General features: G+C 43.3%; 1 protein-coding gene across 3 annotated transcripts; it reads left to right on the forward strand.

The window, feature by feature from the left end:
- Window positions 1-115: 115 nt before the first annotated feature.
- LOC148885064 (vesicle-fusing ATPase) lies at window positions 116-11255 on the forward strand. 3 transcript variants are annotated; one of them, XM_089019193.1, is made up of 21 exons: window positions 116-288; window positions 1530-1615; window positions 1711-1810; window positions 1895-1934; window positions 2453-2619; window positions 2702-2812; window positions 3257-3332; window positions 3601-3756; window positions 3817-4016; window positions 4084-4249; window positions 5058-5132; window positions 5223-5410; window positions 5488-5583; window positions 5679-5835; window positions 5930-6063; window positions 6566-6712; window positions 7692-7826; window positions 7917-8030; window positions 8447-8502; window positions 8687-8749; window positions 9687-11255. In XM_089019193.1, exons 1-20 carry the CDS (start codon window positions 277-279, stop codon window positions 8715-8717), a joined length of 2247 nt encoding a protein of 748 aa, XP_088875319.1. In that variant the 5' UTR covers window positions 116-276; the 3' UTR covers window positions 8718-8749; window positions 9687-11255. The 3 variants fall into 3 exon arrangements, with proteins under 3 accessions (XP_088875319.1, XP_088875320.1, XP_088875321.1); XM_089019195.1 differs by lacking the exon at window positions 116-288 and adding an exon at window positions 348-587; XM_089019194.1 differs by lacking the exon at window positions 8687-8749 and having other exon boundaries at window positions 117-288.
- Window positions 11256-12567: the final 1312 nt, after the last annotated feature.

Genomic DNA, 12567 nt, shown 5'->3' on the forward strand with positions numbered 1-12567 from the left:
AAAGCAACGTACATCCAATCCAATTTAAAGTGACGTGCACACGTGATCATGACGTCACGTCATCCAAAGCCGCTCAAGGAGGCCATCCCAGAGCACGTGAGCTAATGGGACCTCCGCCCCACCCCCCACAGCGTTGGAACTTCCGCTCGATTTGTCCAATCAAAGACGAGTTCGCTCCACCTAACGACGCCATCTGCTGTCAATCAACCCCCTTCGCCACCGCCCCCTCCTCCGACCACTACTACCGCATCACCGCTCCTCCACAAACCCTTCAAGATGGCGACCCGGGTAAGACCCACCTCCCCTCCCTCCACGTTATCATGTCTTTAATGGCATTTTTAGACGAGCGGGTGTTTCCTTCCTGGTTTCCGGGCACAAAATGTCGGAGCGACAATTTCCGATGTTTTTTTTTTGTTGAAATGGATTCGATGCCGCAATATTGGCGACGTGAGAAAGGCGGTTCGACGACCCCTCCCCACACGCCCCCCTGCACTCCCGTTTGAAGCAGAACCATGGCCGCTTAATCCCGGGGTGCTGCTTGCCCTTGAACCGAGGCTGCTGCGTGAAAAGCGGTCAACGATTATCAGGTCGCGACGGAACGAAAAAATACAATAAAATGTAAAAAAAAATCGGGGGGTGTTGGGGTGGTGCGGGGGCTCCATGGAGCTGAGGCTGACAAAATATTATTTTGGACGAGCATCTTTACTCTGCGGTGTTTTTTTTTTTCGAGCACGGGAAGGGGGGCGAGGGGGGGGCTTGAGTCGGTGGTGACGGCTAACGTGATATCGCTGCATGCTAGCTGTGTGTCACGCTAGATGTCTTATGGAAAAACGCCATCGTTTTGAGAGACAAAAAGCACGTCAAGTTTACAATGTCATGGAATGCCCCCCCCCCCCCCTAAAAGAATTTGGATTAGGTATTCTCCATTTGACAGTTCGGAGGCGGGGAGGGGGCGGGGGGTCTGCTTTCAAATGTTGGTTTTGAGCCCACCTGTGTGGACTTGGTACTGTGATACCTGGCATCGCGAGCGAGCCAGACAGCTACACAGCTAATAGATAGCAAATCAAGTGCTCTCAAGGACACTTTACAGTCACAGACAAGCATAGGTACTGTACTATAATTAATACAATACAATTACAGTGAGACCTTGGTTTACGAACTTAATTGGTTCCCAGAAAGTGTATATGAGGCAAAAAGTGTGTATTCCAAACATTAATTTCCCATAGGAAACAATTAAAATGAGAATAATCTGTTCCCAGGTGCCCATCAAACATAATTTTCAACAAAATGAGACAACCGACATCTCCGGACAATTTGTAAAATGGCTTCAAACGACTTCTACTGGGCGTATATTACAAAGATTCCACCGCATATAGCTATATTTTACCTTTTAAGACTCGCGCTGAATATTCCGCAAGTCTTGTTTTTGAGTTGGTGACGAGTCCGTCCGCGATTCAGATATTTTTAGGCCAGCAGAGAAGGCCTTGCGGGCCCCGACGGCATTTGTTCCTCTCTTCTCTGTTTTGCAGACAATGCAAGCGGCGCGATGCCCGACAGACGAGTTGTCCCTGACCAACTGCGCCGTGGTCAGCGAGAAGGACCTGCAGTCAGGACAGTGAGTCCTCAGCTCGTCCACCGATTCGTCCGTCCGTCCATTGACGATTGGTGTTTGTTTGCGACGAGTTTCAAATGGCCGCTGTCCTTTTCCAGACACGTGACGGTGAAGACCACACCCAACCACAAATTTGTCTTTACGGTTAAGACCCACCACACGGTGGCGCCAGGTTCCATTGCCTTCAGCCTGCCGCAGGTACGCACGTAAACGTGCTAACCGGGACACTGAGCATTGTTCAGATGCTAACTGTCCCGCTTTCATCTGTCCTTTGTCCTTCAGCGAAAATGGGCCGGTCTCTCCATCGGCCAGGAAGTGGAAGGTATTATGACACTCTCAACTGACACTCGCTAGCCTGTCTGAGGGGAGTCGCCGGAAATAATAATAATAATAACGATAACGTGGCGATGAGAGCGATAGCGATAATGGCTATGATGATGATGATGATGATGATGATGATATACGTAGCGTTCACTCAACCCAGAAGCAACTCAAAGAGATAGAAAGCTAGCTAATAGATAGCTAATAATAATCATACATTTCATTTATAAGTAACTTTTGAAAACTAAAGGTCACTTTGTAGTTACAGGATAAGTTAGCTATCTAGCTTGATAGCTAGATAGCTAATAGCTAGCTAGCTAGCTAGCTAGCCATAAAGATCGCTAATAGCTCTCAACCTGGAAGTAACTCAAATAGATGAAAAGCTAGCTAGTTGGATTTTTTTTGTGGCGGCCCCGAAAGAAACCGTTAGGCGCTTATAAATGGCATGTATGAATATTGTTATTAAATGAAATCAAATAAAAAACAAGGCGTGTGATGTTGTTGGTGTTTTGTCGTCAGTGTCCAACTACAACTTTGACAAGTCCAAGCAGTGCATCGGTGCCATGACCATCGAAATCGACTTCCTGCAGAAGAAGAGCACCGACTCTTCGCCCTACGACTCGGATAAAATGGCCGCCGAGTTCATCCAGAAGTTCACCAGCCAGGGTTTTTCGGTCACGCAGCAGGTTGACATTTTTTGTTGTCGTTCCTTTAAATCCACATTTTTATTGTATTAATTGTTTACACGCTGCGCCGTTCTCCTCTCAGCTCGTCTTCACTTTCTGCGACAAACTCTTCGGGCTGGTCGTCAAAGACATCGAAGCGATGGATGCTAGCATCCTGAAAGGCGAAGGGGCCTCTGGGAAGAAAGCGCAGAAGGTACGCCGGATTGGATTAGATTAGAATCGGAAGAAGAATCATTAGCGCTTTCCTTCCTCACCGATAATTGAAAGAGTTGTTCATGTAGCTATCTAGCTGGCTAACTATAAAGTGAAGTAAAGGCAGCCACTCTCACGGGGACATCTTAAAGTCAAAACAACAACAACAAAAGTAAATAAATAACATGACACAACACAAAAAACACGGACAGTCATTCAATCTGCATCTTAAGGAAGGGACGTCATGTTGAAATGTGCACATCTGCTACAAGCTAAATGTTGAAAGCAAACACGAAGCTGTAGCATCCATTGACCAAAACAGAATGTCCCGCGTCAATCCTCTTGAAAGGGATGTCATGTCCTCGGCGATGTCTTTGGCATTTTCAGAGAAAAGTCCACCCTTTTTATTTTAAGGACTTCCGTTGTCTTCCGTTTCTTTTGACAGATTGATGTTGGCCTCCTGGTGGGCAACAGTCAGGTGATTTTTGAGAAGGCGGAGAGTTCATCCTTGACACTTGTCGGTATGCTTCCTATTTAAAAAAATACATATCTTTGAAACTATAGACAGTCATCCCTCATGTATCTATATACTTTATATCGATATGTATCGCCACGAATGGAAATGACTTGATTCTTATCCATTTTTGAATGCGCTAAAATATTTCAGCAGTCCCTGGCAAAGTACCAATTGCGTCCACCAGATGGCAGTCATACACGGCGCCTTGATAAATTGCTTGTAGTTTTAAGATAGTTGAAGTGCTGCTTTTTTTTTTTTTTTTTTGTGTGTAGGTAAGGCAAAAACTAAAGAGGCGCGCCAGACAATCATCAACCCAGACTGGAACTTTGAGAAAATGGGCATCGGGGGTCTGGATAAGGAATTTTCCGACATTTTCCGCAGAGCTTTTGCTTCTCGCGTCTTCCCTCCGGACATCGTCGAGCAGATGGGTAAGAAATGGCGTCCGTCGGGGCAATGCAATGTATCTTCATTCTGGTTTTTGTCTCCAGGTTGCAAACACGTGAAGGGCATCTTGTTGTTCGGGCCGCCGGGTTGCGGGAAAACCCTGATGGCCCGGCAAATCGGCAAAATGCTCAACGCTCGCGAGCCAAAGATCGTCAACGGCCCGGAAATCCTCAACAAATACGTGGGCGAGTCGGAGGCCAACATCCGCAAGTTGTTCGCCGACGCCGAGGATGAGCAGAAGCGGGTGTGCAAAATGGCCGCCGGCGTGGAAGGAAACCCTAATGTGACACGTGTGACCTTTTGGGTTTTAGCTGGGGGCTAACAGCGGCCTTCACATCATCATTTTTGACGAGCTGGATGCCATCTGCAAGCAGAGGGGCACCGGCGCCAGCAGCACGGGCGTGCACGATACGGTGGTCAACCAGCTCCTGTCCAAGATTGACGGCGTCGAGCAACTCAACAACATCCTGGTCATTGGTAAACAACATTTGATTGGACCCTTCGTCTTGGCCTGAATTTATTCAGGAATTGAAAATAGGACGTGGAGCGCCGAGTTTTGTTTTTTCGTGCTTGGGTGCCGATAAAATTCCCGATTTACTTATCTCACTAGCTAGCTATTTGCTATCTAGCTCCTTGGCCGGCTATCTAGCTAGCTATCTATTGGTTATGTAGCTATCTACCTGGATGGCTGCTAGCTAGCCGTCTATCTAGCTAGCTAGTAGATATCTATTGGCTAAATAGCTATCTGGCCGGCTATCTATTGGTTATATAGCTATCTAGCTGGATGGCTGGCGAGCTAATCTACCTAAGAGCTAGCTAAGAGCTCGCTAGCTATCTATTGGCTAGCTAGCGAGCTTTCCATCTATTTGAGTTACTTCCGGGTTGAGTGAACGCTGGCACGTGTGGCTGCCGCTGCTCACCTACAGAAAAACTCATCTTGTGACTGTAAAGTGACCTTGAGAGTTTAGAAAGGCGCTTATAAATCAAATTTATTATTACTCTTATTATTATTATTATTAAAGCGCTGGTCAGACCTCTGGCAATGGTTTTCCTTTCCACAAGGGGGCAGCATTTGCCTTTTTTCATGTTAGCTTTTTGTTCCAGCTTCAGCTGTTGTTAAAGCGCTATATCAACCAATATGGATGTATTGTATTTTGTACGGACGCCCCCATTTCGAGTTCAGATAACTCCAGACACATTTAACTTAGGAATTAACTCTGACTTTTACAAAAAAAAAACTTTCAAATTTCCTCGTGTCCATCATCTGGGTTTGTGTCTTGGACAGGGATGACCAACAGACCCGACCTGATTGACGACGCCCTGATGAGACCCGGCAGGTTTGAGGTCAAGATGGAAATCGGTAAAGCTGCACGACGCCCCCCCCCTCCCGCCGCGTTTTGTTGTTATCTGGACACGGTTAACCTTGGCGGGCGTGTCGGCGACGCGACAGGTCTCCCGGATGAGAAAGGTCGCGTTCAGATTCTCACCATTCACACCAACAAGATGCGAAGCTTCAACCTGCTGGCGCAAGACGTCGACGTTCCCGAACTGGCGGCGGAAACTAAAAATTACAGCGGCGCCGAGTTGGAAGGGCTGGTCAGGGCCGCCCAGTCCACCGCCATGAACCGACACATTAAGGTCAGTTTGGACCGTCGGGAAACGGGGCCCGATTGATTGATTGATTTGTGTATTTATGGTTTTGTTTGTTTGTCCAGGCGACATCGACGGTGGAGGTGGACATGGAGAGGGCAGAGAAGCTGCAGGTCACCAGAGATGACTTCATGGGATCCCTCAACAACGACATTAAACCGGCGAGTATCAATCGGTGACCCGGGATGCGGATGAGCAAATGTCATCGCCGCCGAATAATTGTCGCGGTCTGACCCCCGACCCCTGACCCCTCCAGGCCTTTGGTACCAACCAAGAGGATTACTCCAGCTACATCATGAACGGCATCATCAAATGGGGCGACCCCGTGGCGCACGTCCTGGATGACGGCGAGCTGCTGGTGCAGCAGACCAAGAACAGCGATCGCACGCCGCTGGTTGCCGTTCTGCTGGAGGGTCGGTCAGCCATTGTCGATCCTTTGCGGGAGGGAATAAAGCGCAAACCTCATTGAACTCGTGGTAATATCTCGCTTGTCAAACGTGCCCCCAGGTCCCCCCCATAGTGGCAAAACCGCTTTGGCGGCCAAGATTGCGGAGGACTCGCAGTTTCCCTTCATTAAGATTTGTTCTCCGGATAAGATGATTGGACACTCGGAGATTTCCAAGTGCCAGGCTATCAAAAAGGTGAGCCACGCACGCACCCTCCAACGCCTCAAATGTTTGAGGTCCCAAACATTCCTGCAGGCCTAGAAATTCATATTTTTTTCTATGGATTTTATTTCTTTCTTTCTTTATTTATTGATCTTCCTGTTTATGTCTGTTGTGTCTATTTCTTTCCTTCTATTTATTTATTAGTTTGTTTATTTATCTTCATCAGTATTTCTGTCTATTTATTTATTTACATGTTTGTGTATTTATGTTTATTTATTTCTGTATTTAAACTTTCATATTTTGTCTATGTATTTGTTTACTTGTATTTCTGTCTATTTGTATTCTGTATTTATTTACTTTGATTTGTTCATTCATTTATTTATTTGTTCTTTTATTTATTGAATACTATTATATCACCAACTGTTTACATTTCATTTAAAAATGTACTAACTTTTAGTGTCATTTTTATCATTTTATATTTTGTATTTTCGATAAGCCGAGAGGAGAAGTTGTTTTTTTTGTGTGTGTCTTTCAGGTGTTTGACGATGCGTACAAATCGCAGCTGAGCTGCGTGGTGGTCGACGACATCGAACGTCTGCTGGACTACGTCCCCATCGGACCGCGTTTCTCCAATCTGGTGCTTCAAGCCTTGCTGGTGCTCCTGAAAAAGGCGCCGCCCAAGGTCAGACTTCCCCAGCGGGGGGCGCTTTCACCACCACACGTTTTGCCTCAAACGACCGTTTGCTAACTTTAAAATGGAAATTCTGAGAAAAGTGGACGGCCGCAAAGGCAGCCATTGGATTGGATTAGCCTTGATTAAATCGCATTTTCTGTGTAGCTGTATCTCTTGTTTCTATTTAGAATTATATTTTATTTATTATTAATAATAATAATCATACATTTCATTGATAAGCGCCTTTCAAAACTCTCAAGGTCGCTTTACAGTCACGGGATGAGTTTTTTTTCTCTGTGGGTGAGCAGCAGCAACTTCACTCAGCCCGGAAACAACTCAAATAGAAAGAAAGATAGCTAGCTAATAGATAGCTATCGAGCAATCTATTATATACCTAGCTAGCTATCTCAATAGTTATCTATTAGCTAGCTATCTTTCTTTCTATTTGAGCAGCCGCAGCCACATGCGCCAGCGTTCACTCAACCCTGAAGTAACTCAAATAGATAGAAAGGTAGCTAGATAGCGAAGAGATAGCAACATTAACCAACGTACACTCAAATCGATAGAAAGATAGCTAGCTTGATAGAGAGCTAATAAGTAGATAGCCAGCCAGTTAGTTAGATAGTGTTAGGTTAAAATATTACAAGCTAATATTAACATTAACACCTTTTAATTTTAACGATTACAAACGTAATTATTGTATCAATGCTTGTCTGTGACTGTAAAGTGTCCTTGAGAGCTTTGAAAGGTGCTTGAAAAGGTCATGGATTATTATTATTATTATTATTATTATCATCCTTATTATTATTATTATTATTATGAATTAGTCTGGCAGTGGAGAAATGGACATTTCACAGCAACAAAGTGATAAAAGGAAGAAGTAGGAAAAGAAAATACAGGAGCTGCTGTCAAGGCAGCCATTGTCTCGCGGGCGCCATCTTGAAGTCAAAAGTAGTAAATGAGTCCCTGTGACGTTTTTGTCCTCCAGGGTCGTAAACTGCTGATCATCGGCACCACCAGCAGGAAGGACGTCCTCCAGGAGATGGAGATGTTGGACGCCTTCAGCACCACCATCCACGTCCCCAACATCTCCACCGGGGAGCAGCTGGTGGACGCTTTAGAGGTGCAAAAAAGTCACAGCGAACGCTGGCTGGCTCTCTCGTTCGCTGGCTGACCTTTGCGGCGTTTTCCTTTTTCCCTTTTTCTCTCGCAGCTGCTGGGAAGCTTCACGGACAAAGAGAGAGCCGCCATCGCGCAGCAGCTGAAAGGGAAGCGCGTTTGGATCGGCATTAAGAAGCTCCTCGTCCTGATCGAGATGGCGCTGCAGGTATGTATACCTATAGATGTATCCATACATATTGAGAGATAGATAGATATGGATATACAGATATAATATATAGATATAAATACATATAGATGGATATAGAGATGTAGATAGAAATATATAGACATTTAGATTTAAATATATGTAGATATAGATATAAATATAGATATACACATACTGTATAGAGATATGGATAGACATATAGATATAAATATATATAGAAATAAAAATACATCTATAGAGATATAGATATAAATATATAGACATATATAGATACTGTAGATACATAGATTGAGAGATGTAGATATGTATATGGATATAGATATATTTATATAGATATCCTTACAGTATAACACTACTAATGACATACGTTGATTTATTTATTTCTTTAATTGCACGTTTGCCTTTTTTGTCTCTAGATGGACCAAGATTACCGAGTGACAAAGTTCCTGTCGCTGCTGCGAGATGAGGGGGCGTGAGTATCCTTGTAGAAAACAATAAATCATAATGAAAAAAAATTAATGCTCATAGAGCATCGGCAACATCCCTTTCTTCAAAGCTTCTTTATTTTGCTGTCATCTGCTTGCCGTTTTGCCATTTCTGTCTCCATCTTGTGGCAAAATGGGCCTTTCCTCACCCGTCATTTTATTTTGCATCAGGTTGAATGAAGGCAATCAAATCCGCATTTAAGCTGCCAGTCAGTGATTCAAACTGTCCATTGGGTAAGATCACGTGTCCTGAAAAAAAAAAAAAAAACAATACAATGATACCTCAGCTTACAAACTTAATTGGTTCCCAGAAAGTGTCGATAAGGCGAAAGGTTAGTCTTCCAAACATTTATTTCCCATAAGAAACCATTAAAATGAGAATAATCCGTTCCCAGGTCCCCCATAAAACATCATTTTCTACTCAATACGCCTTAAAACTATGCGAAATAGACCTTATTTTATGTATAATAAATGTGCTGTTGGATTGTAAAGAAATAAACAAACTAAAGAAATAAACTGTACTGTGTAATAAAGTTGTTTTATAGTCCTTTGTGATGGTCGTTGATGTCGTTGCCTCTTGATGATATCCAAGTGAAGTTGCCATGCTTTCTGCGCGGTAATACCCTCACTCACACTGTCCCTTGCTAGCTGCTTTTCGTTAATCCAAATCAGCAGAAGTTTTTCAACCTTTTCTATTACCTGAGACCGTTGCTTAGACAACACAGAAACAGCCTTAGCCACACGTAGCAACTTGGCGTACTGGTACTGGGACGCTAAGTCACACATGCCAAGATTAGACGGTATTCTGCCGAATTTAATGTTTGTAAGGCGAAACGTTCGTGAGCTAAAGCGTTCGTAAGCTGAGGTATCGCTGTACTTCAAATGCTATTCGGGGTTCGCGGTCTGTTTTTACTATTTCCACCGATGCTAATTGGTTAAGTTCATCACAGCTAAAGGCACTTTTCAACATATCTTTTCCCTGTTTTGGGTCTTCGGGTTTATTATTATGATTATTTTATTTTTGCATACATTTGTCATGTCATGTCATTTTTGTCTCACCCAAAATAATTCACAAAATGCAATTTTTTTGGGGGGGCACCTTGTGTGTCCAATAAACCAAATTGTCCAGCATTCGTTCGCAATTGGACCGCGTCTACTTTTTGTTTTGCAGCGATCGCAGCTTTTACGAATAAAGGCGCTTCGCAAATGTGGCGACTGTCAACAAGCCGCCGTTCGGACGAAGAAGAGGAGCGCAGGTCATCGCGTCCGTCCATCTTTCAAAATGCACATTCTGGTAAAAAGACACAACACAAGCGCGACCCTCCCACGACCCCTGCCATCTCATCCCCGCATGATCCTATCGGCAATATTTCCATGACTGTATTACGTGTCACCCCCGTGCAACAAATGTATTTATTTGTCGTCATTCTCGCAGTCTAAAACACTCAAACTGTCATTGAATTGTGATCCGGAAAATTATTATATCAGAGACGATTGTAAAAAAAAATATATATATATATTATTATAATTTAAAAATATGTTTTGTGCATCGTGCTGAAGAAAAATATAGCAACATGTGTTTCTAGCTTCTGGTGTCGTAGCTGTTGTATTTATGATTGTCTTGCTAAGTTGTTATTATTTGGGGGTGTCCAAAACCTTTTCATTGGAGGGACGCATGACTATAAATGAAAATGAAATGACGAATGGACCACTTTCCGATGTTACAAAAACAATCCTCCATTTGTTTGGCTAATCCATCTTCTTTCTGTCAAATGCGTTTACGTAAATATAGATCTCCAAATAAAATAAATGACTGATTGTTTGGACACCTCTGTTTGTGTAAATACATCAAAGGCAGGACCAAGTGAATACAACAACAAAAATAGCACACGCGCAGGCAGATTATTTTGACTTTGAGGAGCTGCAGTGAGCACGTCGTAGCCCGGCAAAACCTACTTTGTTCCCTGTGTCAACGTTAAGCCTTTAATTGTCTGTAACGTGTCCGATGCTTAAGGTTCACGGAAGCCCTAAAGTAGAAACACAGCAAGTACAGTGATACATATATATATATAATATATATAACTGTACGATTTTGCGATCCTTTGGTGTTTTCGGGTGTCGTGACATCATTAGTTATCGTGGAAGTGAATGTTGGATTGTACGTTGCGTTCATTACAGTACAGTTGAGTCAAGTTAGCGTAGCTTTAGCATCGTTAGTGTTCAACTTGCAAAAAACAACAACAAAACGCAGCTTTTCAGATGGATGTCAATGGATTTTTCACTGTTCGTGGGGTCAGAGGTGGGTGATGGGCGGGGCCTAGCAAAAGCACATGGCTGTCAATCATGGGATATCGTGCTGTCATTGGGTGACCAATCAAGCTGCAGCTATGTACAAAAGCTCAGTCGTTTGGCATTTTTGTTTATTCTGAATGTTTTTTTCCTGAAAAAAAAAAAAAATCAGTGATGCACTGAAACCGCGATAAGTGAACCGTGAAGTAGCGAGGGATCGCTGTATTGCTTTTTGTCGGTGACTGCGATGACCGTTATTTGATGTGCAATGAAGAATTTCGTCCTTAAATCAGGTCGTGCGCTGACTTGACTTTCTTTTTCATATCATCAATGGTGTCCAAAATCTGTGCTTTGTTCTGTTGACCACAGTGGTGTGTGAGAGAGAGTGAATGTGTGAGAGAGAAAAAGAAGAAAGACATGTATTATTGCAATAAAAAAGCACAGATGCAGAGAAAAAAAATCTCATCCTGTTGTGTATTGTTTGTTACTAAAGTCTTTGCACAAGACAGATGATCTAAAAAAGGATGTTTTTTTTTGCCGTTGTGGGTGTGATCACAATTAATTCCAGACAAATCATTTGACGCTCTTTTAACTCATTCGCTACCATTCCCAAATATATTCGGGAATTGAAAAGTGTGACGTGGACAGCTATCGAGATAGCTAGCCCGGTATATATTGTATATAATAGATTGCTCGATAGCTATCTATTAGCTAGCTAGCTAGCTAGATTTCTTACTATTTGAGTTGTTTCCGGGCTGAGTGTCTAGCTATTAGCTATCTATTGGCATTGGCTATATAGCTATCTCGCTGGCTGGCGAGCTATCATAACTAGCTATTAGCTATCTATTGGCCAGCTAGCTAGCTTTCTATCTATTTGAGTCTGGGTTGAGTGAACGCTGGCGCGTGTGGCTGCCGCTGCTCACCCACAGAAAAACTTATCTTGTGACTGTATTCTGAATGTTTAAAAGGCGCTTACAAATTACATGTATTTATTATTATTATTACTATTACAACAAGCCAAAGTGACAAAAGAAAACAGAAAAACATCAAAATCCATTTAGCGTCTTTTAGTTATCTGTTAGCTATATAGCTAGCTAGCTTTATTTCTATTTGAGTTGTTTCCGGGCTGAGTGAACGCTGCCGCTGCTCACCCTCAGAAAAACTGATCATGTGACTGGTAAGTGACCCTGATCCACTGCTGAAATGGATGCTTTGATCCTCTTCATGTCATCACAAAGAGGGTACAACAAGTCCTGAAGAATGAATGACTCTCTGTGCTTTTGTGTTGTCATATTATTTGTTCTTTTTGTTTTTCCCAAGATGGCGGCGCGTGAACACGAAGCGGCTCCTCTCTCCCGGCAAAATGGCCTTTTCATGTTTATTATGTTTGTTAAAGTCATTCTAAGTGCCTCGCACGCTGGGTCCGAGAGGACAGTCATTTCATCGGTGCTGTATGTCATGCATATTAGCATAATAAACACAATAAAGGTGACTTTGACCATGATAGTTTTGAAAGGCGCTTATAAATAAAATGTATTATTATTTTTTTTATTATTTTTATAACAACCCAAAGTGACAAAAGAAAACACAAAAACAGCAAAACCCATTTAGCGTCCTTTAGCTTATCTGTTAGCTCTATCGCTAGCTCGCTAGCAAGCAATCTCGATAGCTATCTATTAGCTACGTATATAGTTTTGTCGCTCGGCGGCCCCCTTGGCTCTCTCCGACCGCTAGAGAGCAGCTCCGAGCCCGGCGACGACTCC

The sequence above is a fragment of the Hippocampus bargibanti genome, linkage group LG17 (assembly GCF_051943395.1).
Source record: "Hippocampus bargibanti isolate YZ-2025 linkage group LG17, ASM5194339v1, whole genome shotgun sequence".
Classification (NCBI taxonomy): Eukaryota; Metazoa; Chordata; class Actinopteri; order Syngnathiformes; family Syngnathidae; genus Hippocampus; species Hippocampus bargibanti.

Excerpts from the sequence above, each read along its gene's own strand:
- LOC148885064 (XM_089019193.1), top strand. Across the intron at positions 5,411-5,487 it reads CCATGAACCGACACATTAAG|GCGACATCGACGGTGGAGGT; the intron begins GTCAGTTTGGAC and ends TTGTTTGTCCAG. Across the intron at positions 5,836-5,929 it reads GGTTGCCGTTCTGCTGGAGG|GTCCCCCCCATAGTGGCAAA; the intron begins GTCGGTCAGCCA and ends ACGTGCCCCCAG.